The sequence below is a fragment of the Drosophila suzukii genome, chromosome X, assembly GCF_043229965.1.
Source record: "Drosophila suzukii chromosome X, CBGP_Dsuzu_IsoJpt1.0, whole genome shotgun sequence".
Taxonomy (NCBI): Eukaryota; Metazoa; Arthropoda; class Insecta; order Diptera; family Drosophilidae; genus Drosophila; species Drosophila suzukii.
This window is the reverse complement of record NC_092084.1, coordinates 5,608,545-5,629,374: the sequence shown is the minus strand read 5'-3', so window position 1 is coordinate 5,629,374 and position 20,830 is coordinate 5,608,545. Positions and strand designations below refer to the sequence as shown.

Genomic DNA, 20,830 nt, shown 5'->3' with positions numbered 1-20,830 from the left:
AAAATTGAAAATAAAAATCAAATGGGTGCTAAAAAATGTTTCTTTAACTTACCTGAAAAAATAAATAATTCAGGATGTCAGTTTTGAAAATTCCCCAAAAGATGTATACAAAGAAGGCCCAGAACTTTATCACCTTGGAGTACTCGTAAACCCCTTGGATTCAGTCAGCTGGTCGGTGGGTCCCTCAGCGAATGCCTGGTCCTTGGACTCGAACTCGGAATCGGACTTCAAGGATCGTTTGCTGGGACTGGCCTGCAGCGCCGCTTGCATGCGAGCACGCAATGCCGAACATGGCCATAACCGCTCGACGCCTGCCCCCCGCCGAACGACGCCCCTGCTTTTGGCCAACTGGTGGCCAACGGTGGCAGTTATTCAATATATCAACTTTTGGCCTAATAAATGCACTAATTGCGGTTAAATGCATTTTGCATGCAATTATTATCATTAGGGGTTGGCTCGCACGTCGTCGTATATCCCCCACCCTCGCCCTCACATCGTTTGTAAATTGTTTCTGTTGGTCATTATTTTAATTGCCCCGGGACACGTCCAACCTAGGTCCCCCCTTTCCATCCCCCAGTGAAGTCCAACAGAACGATTGCTCTATTTTCATAGTATTGTTATTTTTTATTAAGACAAAAAAATATGCGGTTAAATATACTTTACATTTTACAGTTACAACGTTTATGGGTCTAGGCTACCAAAAAAAAAGGTTTATTCGATAATACATTTCGTGGTTAGGCTTAACTATACAAAATTCTTTTGCTTTTTTGGCTGCTAGTTTTTACAACATTCAAATAAATATTTTCGTTTTAATTTTATTCCATTATCTTATGTTAAAAAAAGGTGTAAAAAACATTTTGAATAAGTTACTAAAAGCAAATCAAATAAATTAAGCAAGCACACACACAGATATATGATTATATACACACACAAGCACACACACAGACAAGCGGGGTTTTGGCACATTCTCAAAAACGTGAATTCTTGGGGATATGGTGTTTCGAAGAATATATTTTTGTCATCCATACCATCTCGCTTCAATACTGAACATTTTTGTGCCACCTTTGACCTATAAATAAGCTATACAAATATAAGCTTTTGTGATTTTGATCTTAAGTTTATAAATGCCTTGAATTATATTTCTAATAAATTTAAACCAAATATTTTTGTACTTAAGTTGGAACCATGAAAAGCATGAATGATATGGTGTTTGATCAATACAATTTGTGAACAATTTAACTAAATATCAATCAACTAGTATAAAAAGACAATTCAAAAACAGAAAAAACATGATATGTAGCCAGCTAAATTCCAAACTGAAAGCCCCCAATATAATCTCTTGATTTCTTAGTTTTTGATAGGTATTAGATTGAAATGTAGTTGGTATCCCCTTAAATATCACGTTTTTGAGACAGCACAAGCCCAATGATGATGGACACACACACGATCGCCGGACTGCAACCTCCGTACCGCTCACACCTGAATCTGGTCCTCGTCGTCTGACTGCGAACAGCTGTCGACGGACCGCCCGGGCGGACTGCCTGGGTTGAGCGTCGGACTGGGCGTCGACGGCGGCCTTGGCGGTGGGGAGGCGGAGGCGGGGTCGGAGCGACCCGGAAGCGGTTTGACCATTCCGCTCGGCGGCGATCCCCCACCGCCCACTGAAGGCGGCGGCGGCGGCACCGAATGCGGTCCGCCCGGATTCGCGGCAGCAGCGGCCGCCGCACTCTGGTAGTAGCTGCTCAGCGAGGACAGCGAACTGGAGGCGGACAGGTGGGAGAACGGAGCTGGGCCCACGCCCACCCCAACGCCCACGCCGACGGACGGAACGCCGGCGTACAGGTTGTAGGGCAGCGGCTTCTGCATGGCGGCTGCGGCGGCTGCTTGGCGGTAGTAGATGTCGATGTTCGTGTGGGGCGTGGCCCCATGGGCGGCTCCGGCGGCGGCCGCATACGGCCAGGCGCCCAGGTAAGGCGATCCGCCGTACAGCCGCTGGAAGGCCGCGAAGTTGCCGGCCTCCGCCAGCAGTTCCAGGCCCACGGCGGTCTGCCGCTTCCATTTGGTTCTGCAAAAAAAAACATACCAATATTATTTACTAGATTTTTTACTTTGCAAAACTTGAGTAAATAATTAGTTGTTTAAGTTATAAATCATATTTTACAAGCTTAAAGTTATTCAGAAAAAATATAAAAACATTTTGGAAAGAATTAAAATTTAACAAATTCAAAGCTGTTTGGAATTTCCTCTTATACACTTCAAAAAGTATTTGACTTGGATTTCAGGAATTTTAAACTTTAAAAAATAAACATAATTTAGTAAATGTACTTTCTTTTTTTTGGGAGTAGATAATATTTCTAATTTATATTATATATATATGATTTATTTCCATATATTCCAAATATTATTAGTGTTTAATTTGTTCAGTTTTTAGGGCAGTGTAAATTAGACATTTATAAAAACCAATTTATAAACTATTTATTTTTAACTACCTTAGAAAAACAATTAATCTTTGCTTTCGTGACACCCACCTGCGGTTCTGGTACCAGGTTTTCACCTGGCAGTCGCTGAGGTCCAGCTTGTGGGCCAGCTCCTGCCGCTCCTGGACGCTGAGGTACTTCTGCCGCTCGAAGGACTTCTCCAGCGTCTGCAGTTGGTGGTCCGTGAAGGCGGTACGCGCCTTCCGCTGCTTCTTGCTCAGGCCGCTGATGTCGCTGGCGGAACCGCTCTTCACGCTGTTGCCGTCGTCGTCCTTGCCGCCTGGAAGAAATAAGAATTATAATTATTATTAATAAATTGATAATAAATATTAATAGTTTAAAGGTAATAGCTCCTTACATTGCTAAAAACTATCTAGAGGCTTATAAGTCTACTACGTTATTTAAAAAGTAAATGTTAAATAAAGAAAACCGCGACTTTTGAAAGGCCATCTGCCAAAGTACGGCTAATTCGATTCAGATCTGTTAAAACAGTTGCAGAAACAGTTAGAGGCTCGTTTATGGCCACGCAATTGCCGCTTCCGCTCACAAAGCGGTTCGTGTGTGTAAGTGTAATAAAACCGTATGGCAAAATGTCTAAACTTGCCACAAAAAGGCGCACGAGAGATAGCCACGCCGGCCAACTCACCCCCTTTTCGGCGAGCAGTGTTCTTGGCCAGAAAAGGTGGAAAAGCGGCCTTTTAGTACATAAAATTTATGTAAATTCAACCGATTGTGGTTACCCGATAAGCGAGAGCCAGTTTTTGGCCCATGGTCAGCAGGGGGTTAAGGGGCTCAAGGGGGTTAAGTAAACTCTTAAGCGTTAAATTATTTAAAGCGAAAATTTGCCAAGTGCCGCATTTAAAATTGGTCTGCAAAGTGGAGGTGAATTGGCTTAGAATAGAAAGGGGGAAGTGGCCATTGTTTACCCCAAAAATTCAACAGCATTTGGAGGTAATTTTAAATTGATTGAAAACAACTATAGTCTTAATAACTTTTTTACTACCTTTAGGCTTTAAAACAGTAGAAGCAGTAGTAGTTCATAAAGTGTTTGTCATCCCAAATCGAAAGTAAACAACATTTTAGTATTTGTTTAACAACTGCCCCTAGTATTGAACTTTGAAATATGAAACAAATAAGAATACATGTTAATTATTTCTACATATCATCGCTAATCAAGAGCTTAATCAAGAGCTGCCGCCAAGGCGAAAGTCGCTTACCATATAAAACGAAAACGATAAATGATTAATGGCAGCGATAAATGAGCGATAATGCCGCAATTGAATAAAATTAATTTTCAATTAAAGTAAATTACTCACGAATGTTGGCGCCGACTTAGTGAATTATCGATTTGCGGGCGATAATTTGTGGAACATTTTTGAAAAAGGCAATACTGGAAAGCCATAAATAAAGGCCAAATAAAATGGAGAAACGTGTTGTAAAAATTAAACTCTTGTAATTGAAGCTCTCATTAAATATTTAATCAAAGCAAATGTATGTATGACATTTTCTACTACAGTTCGCTTGGATATTTTTAAATCAAATGCTAGTGGTCGATAATCGTTTGGTTTTTTTGCAACTGAAGTTCAGGGCAATTGCGAAATTCCGATGAATTGGCGGATTGCCGCCTTCCCTGCCCGCTGGCCATCTTCCCAAAGGAGCAGGCCGACGCGACTACCGTTTATAAAAGTGCAATTGGCAACAGGAAATTGCCGCAATAAATGGCTCAAAACAGGGCCCAGATGGAGTGATGGATGTGGATATGGAGCTGGAGCCGGAGCTCAAGGAAACCTGGCCAAAAGCGAACAGAGCAGTGATGAGATGAGCAAACAGACTGCAACATTTTTTTCTGTTGCCCGGCTGCCATTGCCGTGGGGCGTCTATTAAAGGGGGTTAAATGCATTTTTATAACAATTTCCACAATTAAATGATTGCGAGGGGGGGCCGGTGCGTGAGATAACAGGGGGAGAAGAGGGGGCGAGACGCGAGTGAGATGTGTGTAATTATTTGAGATTTTTTTTATTCTGCGGCTGTGGCCGTTTTTAAACTGCATTTTGTTGCTGCATTTCAGGCAGCTCCCCCCGCCCCGCCCCCAGGCCAGTGCCACGCCCCCCATACTGCCATAATAGCTCGCAGATCCGCAGGTGCATGCCCCCCAGTTTGAGGAGAGGGGAGCAGTGGGCGGGGGGTCTTTAGAAGCTTCGCAATGACGCAAACAAAGCGTGAAAATGCATTTTTTTTTGTTTACTATACAACTAAACCACAACAAAAGCAAAAACAGCAAGAACGAGAATGTAAAATGGTCATGCAATAATTTTTACAGTTTGTTTTGCAAAGCGACATCGACGAGGGCCGCCAACGCCGCACCCCCGCTCCTCCCCCATTTTCAGGCGCACGCTCCAAAACAAAAGACTTAGGCAACGAACTTGGCTGCAGCACTTCGGACTTACTTGGTTTTTGACTTAATTCAATTAGGCTTTTAATTGGCTATGGGGAAATGCGTTTCACAACAAAAGCATTAGCACGAATTAAAGGAGAATTCGAGTTATTCTGCTCAAGAGCTTGCTGAAGAATTATTGGAACGCTCAATTATGATATTCAATATAACCTAAACGTTAAAGTTTTGAGTTCTTTCTATCAAAATGTTTTGAAAGGGAAATTACAAAACAATTAAGTTGTATCGATTTATAATTTAGGCAACAGTATTAATTAGGTATACTTTTCGTTTTGTTACAATTGCATCTAATAGATAAAAAGAGACAGTCGGTCATGTTAACCGTTCTGATTATAATTAAATTTCTGTTAGTTCAACAAAGCTAATTTAATCTAACTTTTATTTTTGGTATTACCTAGTTTAACTAACTCTTATTTTATGAACTTGTTAAATTCCAAATCTTGAAAGAATAAACAAATTTCATTTTAAGTAAGCCATTTTAAAAACAGGCCAATTTTGAAAACTTTTTGATTGGGCACACTTTTTGAGTATGGTCTTTTATAGATTCATTTCAGAACTTTAATTTGCCTACACACTAGTTTCTTTCACTTATTTTTGGCTGTTAAAAATATATTAAAGGGACTTAAGTCTTAAATAGATTTTACAAGACTGTCAAAACTTATTGGAACAATTTGAGATTTGTGAGTTAGAGAGAATCGTAATTGTTATGGATTCTCTAATTGATCTGCTGTTTTTGATTATGCAGATTTGTCAAGAAATGTGATTTGAATTGAGGCAGGAACAGAGGGGCTTTCCCGACCCTTAAACCCTACCTCCCCCTCCCCCCGCATAGTACAGAGGCTCACCTCACCATTGCTACAAACGCTGTGATCGTCCATGTGGCCGCTGCCACCCGCCTCGTCGCTGTCGCAGTCCTCGTTCTCCTCGTGGTAATCGCTGCTGTCGTCCAGATCGCCGCTCTTCGGTGGCGCCACCACTCCGCCCACTCCGCCCACCTCGCCGCCACCCAATCCGGGCGGTCCCCCGCCGACGGCAGCCGCAGCAGCAGCGGCCGCAGCAGCAGCAGCCGCAGCTGCATTGTTGCGCGCAGCAGCCGCAGCAGCGGCAGCGGCATAGTGCTGCTGCATGGCCGCCGCATATTGGGCCACATTTAACCCATTGCCGCCGGCGGTGGGTGGGAAGTGCCCCAGCTTGCCGTGCGGATGCATCAGCTGGTGCGGATGTGGATGTGGCGGATGCGGATGTGGCTGTGGGTGGTGCAGGGCAGGTGGCAAGGCCGCCCCACCACCGGTGGCAGTGGGTGCCTCGAAGCTTTCGCCATTATTGTTGTTGTTGTGAGCGGGACTGCTGCCGCCGCTGGAGCCCGAATTGTTGTTGTTGTTGTTGTTGTTGTGGTGGTGGTGGTGCAACTGCTGTTGGTGGTGCTGCTGCTGTTGCTGCTGCTTGTAGAAGGCGGCCGCCGCACTGCCCGCCAGAATGTCGTTGATCATGAAGCGGGATCGATTGGGCTTGAGGCCCGCTGCCGTTGTGGTGCTGCCGCCGCCGCCGCCGGAGGACATGGTGGTGGTGCCGCCGTGGATGTGGATGCCAATGGAAGCCACCGGCGGGGGCTGCAGGCCGTAGTGGTGGTGGTGGTGGAGCTGGTGGTGCTGCTGCAGCAGCTGGTTATGCGCTGCGTTGGGCTCGCTGGGCGTTTGGGTGAGTATGCTCATCGAGTCTTTCATAGCCAGCCCCAAAGGGTTAAGGGTTCTCTCTTCCCTTACTTATAGCTTTTTTAAATATGTATATTTTTAATATTTATTTAACACTTCACTAAAAAAATGCACAGTCACTGGAAGTTCTCTGTCTCTAGGATGTCAGGTTCTCTTAGCTATTGTATCTTTTTTCTTTGGCCTTATCTTAGTTTCAAAACCCAGCGACGTCGTGAGCGACTTGGCTGCCAAAACGAGACTGAGCGTTTATGAAACGCACCTGCCCGAGCCGCCGCTGCCGACGCCTCTGCCGGCGTCAACGGCGACTGAGGCTGCGGCGGCGGCGGCGGGCAACAAATTTGCCACTTTGTCATAGGCGGTGGTTGGGCCGCCTTAACCCCCGAAAGCCAGAGAAGGACGGCCAGTCGCGCCCCGTCGCCGGCTCTCGCTCTCCGGCTATCGCCATCTCATCAGCCGTCCTGCTCGCACGCAGCGCCATGTTGCCGGCGGTGTGGTGAATCCACCACGCCGTGGTGAACTGCAGTCTCTCGCCGCGTTTTATAGCACCAAATGTCGGTCAAATGGCTTTTTCGGTTCGCTCTCTTTGGCTCTTTGGGCTCTTCGGGGCCTTGAAAGTGGCCCAAAATGGCGCTACGGGGAAGTCGGTGGACTTGTAGGGTGGAGGCGAGTCTTCAGACCCTGGAAACAAATCCAAAAAAAAATATTTTTCATATTTTGAATCACCAGGAACTAAAATGTAAAACAGTTTTATGTTCACAGCAAAGAACTAATAACACTGCATTGAAAATATATTATATATATTATTTTTTAAGTTATAATACAAATAATCAACATTTTTCTTTTGAATTATGGTAAAATTAGCTACATTTAAAAATTTGTTTGTTCAATGTTAAAGGGTATATTGATGTTTCTATTTAAAAAATATAAGGTAGTCAGTTAATAAACATTTTATTTGACACAACAAATTAAATTTAAGTATTTACCATTCCATAAAATTAAAAAATGTAATATGGCATATTTCTTTTAAGAGGGATACCAAAATGATCTTAATTCGGATAACCTTAGCAATCTAAAAATATTACTTCTCTAAAAAATAGTTTTCCTCCTAAATATGATACAATTTTTACATTGTTCTATTATACTATATAATTTTATTGCCATATTTGTTGGCACCACAGTCAACAGTCAAGTGCTCGATTTTTCTGTTGGTCGACTTGAAGACATTTGAACCCCCGACAAATGGGCGTCTCTCTGTTCGATTCCGATTCCGATTCCACGCTCCCAGACAACAAGATGGCAATTAAAATTTCACGCCAATAGCCCGGTTAGGGTCACCATTTGGTTTTCGGGTTTTCGGTGGCCACATGTTAGCCAAGGACTAATTGCAGGAAGGGAAGCGGAGCGGGATGAACGAATGCAATTTGTCGAGAGCGGCGGTTTCCGTTTGATTGATATTGATTCCGGTCGAGGAACTAAGAACTGAGAACTGAGAACACGGAACGGGGAGGGGGGAAAAGGTCAGGTGACCTGCAAAGGTCATTAGTGGCGGGGAAATTAGGGCGCCGGGGGGCGGGGAAAGCGGACTCAAGCGCGCGCTTCAATTGCGGAGCGCATTAAAATAATTAGCGTCTGCCGGAGCATCAAATGCGAGGAAAAGTCAACCGAGTCCGAGTCCGAGTCCTTCGTCCTGATGACGGTTATTGCACTTAAATGCATATAATTGCCAGCCCAGTCGCATATCCTGCGGTCTGCGGTCGATTCGAGTTCGAACTGCCAATGCCAATTGAATGCTTAAAATAATTGCACTCGAGCAGCAATGCCAGCACTGAAAAAAATAACTACTTTAGTTTTATTTTGTAAGCCATAAATATTTATAGATAAAAAATTGTATTTGTACTTATATTATATATGCTAAAAATAATGCGAGGAATAAGAATACTAAGAAATATAAATATAAAGAAACATTGTATTTGTAATTATACTATACTTGCGGAAAATACTAAGAATACTAAACATACTACGAATTCTAAGAGTATTAAGAATTTTAAGAACACTTAGAATACTAAGAATGCTAAAAATACTAAGAATGCTAAGAATACTAAGAACACAAATACTCGATATACTACAATTAACATACATTTGGCATAAATATTCCATGTACAATTTTACTATATAGAGGTATCATTCTAAAAATTAATTTTGAACCCTATTTTTCAGGTATATGAAATGGAAATGCAAATGTAAGTGTGAACCTAAGAAAATGATATTTTTTTCAGTGCAACTGCGAGAAATTATGAAAAAGAAATGTACGAATGCAGAAACCGCAATGCGCAGTTGTCCCAATGCCACACCCCCTTTCCCCTCGATTACTGGACAGTTGCCAGCGAACTTGGACAGTTGGCAGCGTTTTTCCGGTCTCTTCTGCGAACTGCTTAGCGGCTGTCCATATGCAGCCTTCTATCTCTCGGATATCTAGCCATCTATCTATCTATCTTTCGATCTACCTATCTGCGTATCTCGCCATCTGAAAGTTACCTTAATTGGCCTAATGTCCACTCACTCAGTTACTCTGTTTGCACTGCAAATATCCTCAGAAAGTTGTTAGAAAAATGTTACTTGTAGTTTTAGATTAAAGGTTTGAATTCGATAATAGTTATCAAATGGTAGAATAGTACAAGAAAACCATCCCTTTTTACTGCGATTTTTGAAATGTGCTTATACAAATGTGTAGTTTTCCGGTGGTATACACTCATATGTACAACTGCAACCCACATGCACCTCCGGGGCACAACTCCTGTCCAAGCTGATCCCAAAGTACGTCCATTTCCATTCCCATTTCTGATCTGTTTCCGTGGACTTTGCGGGGCCTGTGGAATCTTAATCGGCATCTTTGATATTATAATGTTCGTGTTACTGCGTGGACAAACGTAATAAAATAACTGATCGTTGTCGCTGATAAGTTAATTTACTTTTAATGTGCTGCCCTCGCCGAACCCTCGAGATCCAGATCCAGCGATCTTGCAACGTGGGGGTAAATGGGCTCGGACCTCGGAGGTGACAAAGGTTCTCGCTGGACCGGGCCTCGAATATGGGGCCCCGAAACAAGGCCTCTGCTCCAAGATCGCGGCTCTGACTTGCCACGGTTTATTTCTTTTGATTCCCCGATACCCTTTAGTGTGGGTTTATTTAAATTGGAGCACTGCGATTTCCTTAAAAATATATTCGTTTTTATTTTGTCAGAGCTATACTTCTTTGCAAGTTTCCTTAAAAAAATGAAAAGCTTTCAAAAACCTATCAATAAAAATTCCTTATGCATACACTGAAATTGAAAAAAAAAGTTTAAATGTAAAGAAAAAGTCTGTATAAATTCACATTTTTAGGTTTTATCAAAACGCTAGAAAACTAAAAAATATTATATTATATAATATATTTTATTATATCATATTATCATGTTATTTTTAATACTTTTCTAACAAAGGGTATCAAAACTTTCGATTTTCGACTTGTTGGCTTGTTTTTAGTTTGTTTGCCTTGTTTTATTTGGCTCTTGTTTGTGTTGGTCGCGTGTGCCGTCGATGGCCAGCGTTGTTGCCAACTGATTTGTCAACAACGTGGCCAACAAAGGTGTTCTCCTGCCCCTGCCCCTGCCCCTGCCTCTTAACCCTCTGGAGCCCCCTTAACCCCCTGCTTACCCGCGATTTATCGCTGCTCCAGATCAGTCAGCATGCCAGCTACAAGGGCAACAATAGCAACAACTGCAGGATAAACATAAACCCTGATTCCAATTCCAAGTCTACCCCTTCTGCCCCCCGCCCCTGTCCATTTTCCGAGGCGGCGCTCGTTTTGAAAATTGATGTCGCCCGGGTCCCCCACTAAATGGATGCTATTTAAATTTTTACTGCCTGCCGGCACCTATAAATCCATTGGAGGTTTTGATGTGGAGATCCTATAGGATCTCAAAGAGTTAAATCCAACTTCGATCGGCCCTCCCCCTTTTGGCACCTGCCCGGATTCGGGCCTTTTTCACTTTTTATGGCCCAGCTTAGCCCGGCCGACTAATCAACACCTCGCTGCGATCGCACTTTGATTTGATTTGATATCTCAATGCGAGCGGGAAAGGTAATCCTTTTGAGGGGGATGACTATAAAAAAGTTCCTCAGAGGATTTCTGATGACTTCATCCGATTGATGGAACACTTTTTAAGTAAGACCAATCTTGAGTTTATTATTTATTATAATCATATATTACATATTTTATTATATTATCACTACTATTTTATTTTAATTAAAATAAATATTGTACTGTATTTTTTATCAATATTTTGAGATAGTATTCGCACTTCCACTTCTATCTTTCGCTCGTGTCAAAGCCTAAATGCCCCATCTCCAATTTTCTGTGTATCTTTGAAATTTTCGTGTCCAATTTGTAGATAAACTAATGGTTTTCTCGCATACTTCTCTTATCTCCGGATGGGCCTCTTAATTAGGAGCGCAAGTTGGCTAAACGACGGCCAGGCGACATTTGCCACATTTGCATTGGCCATAAAAATATGCTTAAAGCATTTCCAAATGCAACCACTTAAATGCCCGATTCCGATGGCTCGAAACTGGCGACGAAGTGAATATGTATTTTATGACTCAATTTGGTGCACATAAAACGAACCACGGGAAAAAACGAGAGGGAGGGGTATTTTTGTGGCCTAAGCCATACAAAGTGCAACATTGTCTGGGTTCCCCCAGAAACGATAACGATATAACGATGCCAAAGGTGTGATCTCTAGCGATGGCAACGTGATTGAAGAACTAAAAACCAGTAGAATTTCCAAATATGCATAGATTAATGTTCCAAGTCTTTAATTCTGAAAATTCCCCATATTTAAACTTACATTAGAAATATTTAAGCAAGATGTAACAAAATATCCCCAACCCAATTACGATACCATCTCTAGAGATCCCATATATTTTGTTTGCATAGAAAAGTATCCTAATTCTTAAAATAAAATATTTAAACCAACATAAGATATATTTAAGCAAGAAATATGTAAATATCCCAACCAAATCACGCTACCATCCTTAGAGATCCCATAACTTCTTCAGGTGGTTGGGGCAACTGCAGTTCGATAGTTATTGTGCCGCTCGGCTGATTGTTGTTAATTTTTATGTGCAATTAATCGGCTACGCCATTGAGCATTTATAAGCATTTCTCGCACCAACAGAGCCTCCAACCAGAGTAACTGACCAAGGCAAGTGTGGGACCCCTTCTTGGGATTACCACTCGCCGGGTCGAAAAAGAAATTAAGTCGTTTCGAATTAAAGTGAAATGCAAAATGCATCTTCGCAGGCAGGCCATAAAAAAACGGCAGCAGGAAGGCAACAATGTGGGGAAAAATTGTGAATACGGAAAGAATACCGAAAAGAGTGCCCCGCTGACGGGCCATAAAAGTGGGCAAGGTGTTGAAGTCGGGGCCAGCTGCTGATCGCTCATTGTCAGCGATCCAAAGGGTTAGCGCTGAACCCCAACCCCAATTCCCATCCAAAACTGACCCATCTGGAGCCCCAGAACTCCAGATCTCGTATACCTCGTGATACGCGGATGCAGATGCCTCGGACTTCCCGCTGCTTAGCCGCTTAGGCCGATAGGCTGGCGAAAGCGGAAGATATTGGGTTATATGTGGGCCAGCTGGGAACGGTTGGATTAACTGGCAAAGCAATTAGCCATAAATGTGGAAGCAGCGAGCCAGGAAAACACCTTCACTTATTTTGATGGCTTTCCTCGGATGAGGAAGCTTTTTGTTTTTTTTTAAATATATTTTTAAAAGGTTTGCTTTATTTTAAGAACTATATCCGAACAGCAGTACCATTTATTGAATAAACATTTTAAAATCAAATATCATTTTAAGACGTATGTTGGTATCTACCTCTTCGTCAAAAATTCGAGATTCACATTTTAGCCAAAAATTCGATTTTTCTTTCCAGTTCTTCAATCGTAGTTTCGCCAAACCAAGGCGTACAACCAAAAGACCGACTGTTTTGAACAGCTTGTTACCTATGCTAACGATCCCAATAACTTTACGGAAAATTTATTTTTAGGCCAATTTTCGCATTTTTTGTAAGGGGTTACATCATCTATTTTTGCGAAAAATGGAAAAAATAAAAAATTTCCATGTTTGAATGTTAATCGATTGGAAATTAAACAACGAGCTCAACGAGATATGACATTCCTCATTCTGACTTATATTTTTATTATGGCAGCCAAAAAACTGAGTTTTTATGGCTAAAAATAGGGTTAAAATTTTTGTGAAAAATGGAGATTCAGATTTTTGTCAAAAATGCGAATTTTTTTTTCGGTTTTTCAATCGTAGTTTAGCCAAATCAAGGCGTACAGCTAAAAGACCGACTGTTTTGAGCAGCTTGCTAGATATCCTAACGATCACTATCACTTTAAGGAAAATTTATTTTTTGGCCAATTTTCGCATTTTTTGTAAGGGGTTACATCACCTATTTTTGCAAAAAATGGAAAAAATAAAAAATTTCCATGTTTGAATGTTAATCGATTGGAAATTAAACAACGAGCTCAACGAGATATGACATTCCTCATTCTGACTTATATTTTTATTATGGCAGCCAAAAAACTGAGTTTTTATGGCTAAAAATAGGGTTAAAATTTTTGTGAAAAATGGAGATTCAGATTTTTGTCAAAAATGCGAATTTTTTTTTCGGTTTTTCAATCGTAGTTTAGCCAAATCAAGGCGTACAGCTAAAAGACCGACTGTTTTGAGCAGCTTGCTAGATATCCTAACGATCACTATCACTTTAAGGAAAATTTATTTTTTGGCCAATTTTCGCATTTTTTGTAAGGGGTTACATCATCTATTTTTGCGAAAAATAGCAAAAATGAAGAATTTTCAGGTTTGAATGCCAGTGGATTGGAATTTAAATAACGAGCTCAACGAGGTATGACATACCTCAATCTGACGTTTATTTTCTTTGTAGCAGCCAAGAAACTGAATTTTTAGGGCGAAAAAATTGGATTCCGATCTTAGTCAAAAATTCGATATTTTTCCAGTTTTTCAATCGTAGTTTGGTTAAATCAAGGCGTACAGCTAAAAGAACAACTGTTTTGAAAAGATTATATAGTTATGATTATCTAGGCATCCTAAAATATTTTATTTATCGCTTGACAATTTCAAAATATCTAAAATAATTGAGTATTGAGAATGTAGTTTTGATAATGACTGTGGGTCAAGTCCTCTAGCACCTGAAACTATTTTGACAGCCTTCTACGGCCTACAGCCCATGAAAATTGTTAACGCCCATTTGTCCTTGGCCTGGGTGCAGAATTTGCCCCGGACCCCCCCGAACTAGCTGCTTAATTGCATAATTTCATATTCGGTTTCTTGGTTTTCCCCCCATTTCGGCCTTTGTTCATTTGCCGAGCCCCGAACAAGGAACACCTTTGCCCCCCAAAGGAACCTAAGGAACGCAGAGTCGGGGCTTAATTGCCATGGCCGAAAGTGGCAAAGAAATGCAGTGCGCTAATTACAACAACCACTAACAAACGGGCAAGTGGCAGCCAGGCATGTCCTTGCTCGCCGCCTTTTCTTCGAGTGTAGGTCCTTCGAGGAGGCCAATTGAAGTGCGGCAACGTTGCATGTGTGAGGGGCATGTGAAATATATGTAGAATTTTAAAAGTCATAAAATTGCGGAATGTCGCCAATTAAAATTGTTGCACACACACACACACACACACACACAGTCAGATGAACGGGGGGAGGGGTGTTGGTATGGGTGTTCGTGTTGCACATGTGACGTGACATAAATGCATGTCATGTTCGTTGCCTGTTTTCTGTTTCGTGCGTTCTAAAGGATTTTCCCAAGGAGAAGCGGTTGGGGGCAAGTTCGCGCGCCAAAAACTATGCAACACAATGCGCGCAAATTGCGCAATCAAATTACCAGGCACCCTCGGCAGTCAAGTCCCCCAGAAATCCCCATTCCCCGCCAGCTTAGGCAATCAATTATAATGTTAGCATGCAAGCTTCATAATTGTTCAAAGGGGTATACGGGTAAAAAAAAAGCAGGGGCACTGGCTTAAGGGGAAGTGCCAGGACTGCAACTGAGAGAAATCGAAAAAATAGTATACGTGGAAATGTATTATTTTTTAAAAATAAAAATACAAAACTATGGAAATGAAACCCACGTACAAATACCAAAATAAAACATTTCCGATATATTCCGATATATGCCGATGTATTCCGATATATTCCGATATGTTCCGATGTATTTCGATACATGTGTTGCTATATATACTTTATTTAAAAATAAGATTTCAGGCCGTAGTGCTCTGCTCCAAAACGTACCCCAAAATCTGATAAAAATAAAACATTTCCGATATATTCTGATATATGCCGATGTATTCCGATATATTCCGATATGTTCCGATGTATTTCGATACATGTGTTGCTATATATTATTAATAAGAAATACTTTTATATTTTAACTTTATTTTAAAATAAGATTTCAGGCCGTAGTGCTCTGCTCCAAAACGTACCCCAAAATCTGACAACAAGAGGTCTTCAAGGACACTCCCCCTGTTTTTCTCAGTGCCCTCGCGTACCCTTTTCGCGCTGTTGTTGCACTACAAAATAGGCATTTTAGAGCCGAGTTTGCTGCGCTGATTGTCGCTGCGTTGTTAGCCTAAGTACGGTTCGGCCTTTTGGTGTCACGTCAGTGGATTGTTACGGCCGCCAGGGGGCGGTAATTGTGGATGGGGGTCGTTTGGGGCTTATTTTTTTCCTTTTAATTTCAAGCGTTTAACGTGACCGCGTGCAAATTTCCAAGCACACACACACAAACGCTCACAGGCACTCAACTTTGTACTCTTTAGCGCTGTTTAGTTGCGCTTTGCATTTCCTCGGGGGCAACGAGTGGTCAGGGGGTTAGGGGTTAAGGGGGTGGTCGTGGGTTAAGGGCGGATTGCAGCCGATAGGAATTCCCGTATTGGACCCCGGTGATTAATGACGGAATCGCATTAGGCGACCCGTGGCCAAGTGCAATGAGTCAATCAATCAGCGGGAAGGTGGCCAATGGAATTTCCATTTCCATGACCCCTTGACCCCTCGGGCGGGATGATTAATGTGTGGCTAAGTGGCAGGCTCCAGGGTCAAACATTTATTCCATTAGGAGTTTTAAGTTTTTACACAGGTTGGCTTAAAATACAACGAAATAATTGAATTGAGAGTCGAATTAAATAAACGCAAGACATACCTACTTTTTCTGCAGAATAAACACAGACCAAATTATATAAAATGAAGGGGATCCTAGGGTGAAATCAGATAAATTAACTTTCATAAGTTAAGCTTAATTCCGAGCAAATGAGACGGAGATAGGGGAAAACTGTGAGTCTGAGTTCATCGTGTTCGCATTGCAAATTGTGTGAAAATCACTGTGGTTATTCACAGCCGAATGTTTTTCCCTCCTAAAATATTGCCACACATTGTTTGCCCGTTGCGGGAAAAGCTCAGTCCATAATTTGCCATTACAGCCGCCCACTTCCCCCCGTTTGGGTTTTAATTAGTTAATTACTATTTGCGATTATTGCTTGTGTTATTTTTCGAGCGCTAACTAAGGCAATTTGAAGCAGTTTTGACGGGGCGGCAAAAGCTGGAAAAAGCGGAAAATTCAAGGAAAAGATGTGAAAAACTTTGAGTGGAATCAGGAAGAGAGCGAATAGGTAATATTACCTATATATATAGGAAAACCAATCAAATCGATGGAAAACCTTTGAATAATAACAAATTTATGACAAGGCATATGTATATATATTTTATTTCTTTAAATTAACAATGTATGTATTAAAGTATAACTATTAAATATATAAAAATAATTTATTTCTTAAAAATAAAAAAAAAATATGTACATTTCAGAAGGATCATGTATTCCTTAATCGATTATCAGCATTACAAATTTTTATTGTTAAGGCTCAAGACTGGCTACCATAATTTTAGTATCCTACTTTCCTTGTTAAATTTTATTTTATATTTTCGTATCTCTTAAAATTGACAAAGCATTTACATTTCAGAAGGACCATGTACTCCTCAATCGATTATTAGAATTACATTTTTTTTTGTAAGGCCCTGAAGCTAACATAGTTCTGGCATCCTACTTTCCTTCATCCAACTCGGTTTACTTCCCCAACTTACCTAATAAACTTGTTGAAAGTGGCTCGCGTGCCTGTCCATTTGCTGTTGAAGTACTGGCATATATACACCCCATTCCGCACGATATCGGAATGCAGCTCAGATATTTTGTCTATCATCGCCGGGGAAAAGAAGCTCACCTCTTTTTTACAAACGCATTTCACGCACTTTGAGTTTGAGTTCCTCCCCCACTCTTAACGAATTTTCCTCGTCTGCCAAAGCAATTAAGCTAACAAATATCGCAGACGACGCTAATCGCAACTTGAATAAATTGCATAAAAACGTTTTCCGAACGTTGGCGGTAAATGGGGAAATTCTTTGCAGAAAAGCCAAGAAAAGTGCAAAAGGCAGAAAAGGAAAACGAAAACGAGCACGAAAATTAACTGTACTATAAAAGGTGGAAAATTGTGCAAACAAACCAACGGCCAGCCCGCCTAGCCGCAAATTTGCATAATTATGATTAATACAGACGGGGGAAAAAGCTGAAACGAAAAATGAAAAAAATAAAAAAACAAAGAAACCTGAAAAATAGGGGACTGCATTCGGAAGCAAAAGTTCGTGTTAGTGGCTGCCAAAAAATAAAAAATAAAAGCCAAGTTAATGAAGGAAAGAAACGCTTCTCCTGGCCGTATTTTCATTTCGGTTTTAGTTTGTTTTGCGGTTCTCTGGCGTTTTCCGCCATAAACGCTCGCAATCAAATGTACATAAAATAATTCACACACCCCGGCAGCAACAGCAGCAGCAAAACAAACGGTTTGCTGGTCATGCAAAAGCCGATCTCGACCCCTCACCTTTGCACTGAAAAAAATGGGAATATTAGGGAGCTAAAAAGTAAATATCAATATAAATATAGAAAATATAGCTCTTGAATGAAAGAACAGATCTAACAATTATAGCATGTACTCAAAATAATTTTTTATTTTTATTTATATTTAAGATAGTCTCTTTTAATAAATATATATATATTTTTAAACAACAACAAGAATATATAGCTATCAGTAAGATGTTTATTTTTGCAAAATTCTAAAAGGTCGCTTTAAAGTTTGTAGTTTGTTTTTTATGTGCTGTCTTCCCATCTTTATCGTAAGTGAGTCCATTCTATAAAATTAGGAAATCTTAAGTCCAAGTATTTATATTTTATATTTTATTTATGTTTTTTCAAAAATATATATTTCCTATTTTATAATTTTTTAAAAAGCTATCTATAAGATGTTTATTTTTCCAAATTATCTAGAAGGTTGCTTTAAAGTTAGTAGCTCTTAGATTATTAGTAGTATCTTGCGAATTTTCGCCGAGTGTTATCTTTATCGCAATTTGCATTACTTTGCCTTGTAAGCCAGAAAGAGAGAGAGGAGAGAGGAGAGAGGGAGCGGGATGGGGTGAGTGCGAGGTGCACAACAACAAACCGGCGTTTAGTGGACCCTGAAGAAGGGAGTCGCGTCTGCGTGGCATTTAATTTGTCTGATTAGCATTTTCAGCGGCACGCATAAAACGCATTAAATTCGTTTCATTGTGAGCTCGCCTGTTTTCCCAGTTTTCCCGGTATTAGCAGTTTTCCACTGCAAATGCAGCCGGAAAAGCACAGACGGATGGATATCAATAGAACGAAACACGAACCATGGCGATAAGAACGACGGATCCGCAGAGTGTAACTCGAGGGCAGCGAAAAGTGGCACCTGTTATCTGGAGGAACGTGTAAACTGCATATATTATAATAATATTTATTTCAAATATATTATGCAGCAATAGTTGGGTTTTTATGAGTGCCACCTGACGGGCCAGACAAGTGTTAAGTGGATTTATTTAATGTACATATTTGTACCTATTTATTTAAGTGATATGTTATGGCATTTATAAGCAGGCAAGTATATTTAGTAACTTTAACATTACTTTTAAATAAATTGATTAAAATACAAAAACAATTACAAGCTATTTAATATTAATTTAAGATAAAGCAGAAATTGCTTAAAACATATTATACTATACCTATAACCTATATACTTTATAAATTAAAAAAATATAATAAAATACATATTTCAAAACATAAATAAAACAATTAGCAAAAAAAAAAAAGTTATTCCGGTGATGAACAACTTCAGCCTAGTGGATAAATGAAGATAATACTTACTGTAGATTACTCTGTAATTACGACATTATTTAAGGGGAGTAACGACTATTAAATGATTCCACTCAGCGCAACATTTGATGCCCCGAAAATTGTGACAAATCATCGCCGGATCATCAGTCAAAAGTTTGCGGCTCTGACGGAGGTCCTGTGCGCGATGTCCTGTGACAGCTGATGAAGCTGTGGTCCAGGCATCGGGTTCTGGGTTCCCAGTTCTGGGATTTGGGATCTGGGATCTGGGATCTGGGCTTCAAGTCCCAGCTCTTTTTTTCGGGACCCGAGTGAGTTGTGGCCATGGCTGTTGTTTGACGTTTGTTGACACATCTCGCTGTCATGATTGACGATGTCGCCCTCTCTTTGACGAGCACGCGAGGCTGTTGATTTATTTATGCCCTTCCACAAGGCGAATCGGGAAAAAAGTAAGCTGGCAACGGAAAATATAGAAACCATAAGCATACCATACCGAAAAAGGAAGCAATTCAAGGGCCACATCACGCCCTTTCTCATCGGCCAACTAATGAATTTCAAATGATGCGGCAATTTTTACTGCTATTTTCATTTTTGCCATGGCCATTAGGGCCTCTCATCTTCCTGCTTGTTCGACGGCGGTTTTTTAATTGCCCCTCTCTTTCACTTTTCGACTACCCATCTCTTTTTCCGTCGCTTTTACAAGCTCCGTGTGTGGTTTTCCCCGAGATCTATCTGTGTATCTATGTATCTTTGCATCTCTTTGGAGTGCCATTGTCTTTGGGCGCGGAAATACGCTGCCATCTTGGTTATACGAAGAAAGATAGGAGTACTTATGCAGATATCTGGCTATAGGCTCAATGTTGATTGGTGGGCGTGGCCAGTCGTGTGGGAAGCTCTTCCCCACCAGCACGCAATATCAGGCCGAACAAAAGACCCTAAAAAACCGGGAAAACGCAAAAGGAAATGTTAGTTTCACTTAAGTCAATAGATAACATATTACGAAGAGAGATGAGAGATAAAAAAGCTAAATGTATAGTTTACAAATGTATAACAATACATTTTAGATAATGTGACATCTTGAGATCTTCTTATTTAATTTATTTTAATAATGAGAAAATTATTAGAAAATAATTTACCAGCGAAAGTTATGATATTATAAAATTTTCGCCAGACCCACTTATCCAAAACCATAACCCAATCGATTTGCCCACACCCTATTTATCGGTAAACATATATTAGGGGAGAGAAACTTTGCCCGAAGTTGTTACAAATCTTTCGCTTAAGTACTTCATAAATATCTTAAATGAGTTTCCTTTTGTTCCAGTTCTTATAGGCTGACCCCCGACCCCGGCCAGCCATAGTTATGATTATTGTTTTTCTTTTTTCGTATTTTTTTCGGTGAGTCCTGCAACGTTGTGTGGCCGCGTTGAAGGCATTCGCTTAAATCATTCCGTGGCACTATCGGCACAAAAATCAAATGCCTTCGTTTAAACGAGCGATAAGGCAAATGCCTTCGAAAAGGACCTGCGGTCCCGGGGAAATTCACGCAATTAGTTTGTTATTGTTGTGGACGTCGAAAAGGCGTCCGAAGTTAACTTCAGTCGCGACTCACCTCATTAACAATAATTTCGCTTTAATAAATAACGCTAAAACATGCGCTAAATAACATTTTTAGGCTGGTCCCCAACAGGAAACTGCGGGGGTGTACAAGCTGCACAGAGAGAAATTACCAGATATTTTGAAGAAAGAAAATATTTTGAATAAACGATTATATTAGTAAAACAAGATTTTTATTAGCATATGGTTGTTCATATTTTGAAAGTTTATTGATTGCAGCGATTCTAAAATATTTATATTTTTTGTGGATAATAAAATCTCAATGGCATGTCAATTTTTTTT

The 20,830-nt window shown here is 40.7% G+C and overlaps 1 protein-coding gene across 2 annotated transcripts; it reads right to left on the bottom strand.

Moving 5' to 3' along the window:
- Window positions 1-599: 599 nt before the first annotated feature.
- Window positions 600-6,875, bottom strand: B-H1 (homeobox protein BarH1). 2 transcript variants are annotated; one of them, XM_036820754.3, is made up of 3 exons: window positions 5,775-6,041; window positions 2,529-2,757; window positions 600-2,065 (listed from the first exon to the last, which is right to left on the bottom strand). In XM_036820754.3, the coding sequence occupies exons 1-3, from the start codon at window positions 6,005-6,007 to the stop codon at window positions 1,247-1,249; spliced, it is 1,281 nt and encodes a 426-aa protein (XP_036676649.3). In that variant the 5' UTR covers window positions 6,008-6,041; the 3' UTR covers window positions 600-1,246. The 2 variants fall into 2 exon arrangements, with proteins under 2 accessions (XP_036676649.3, XP_036676648.2); XM_036820753.3 differs by having other exon boundaries at window positions 1,329-2,065; window positions 5,780-6,875.
- Between the last annotated feature and the right edge of the window lie 13,955 nt (window positions 6,876-20,830).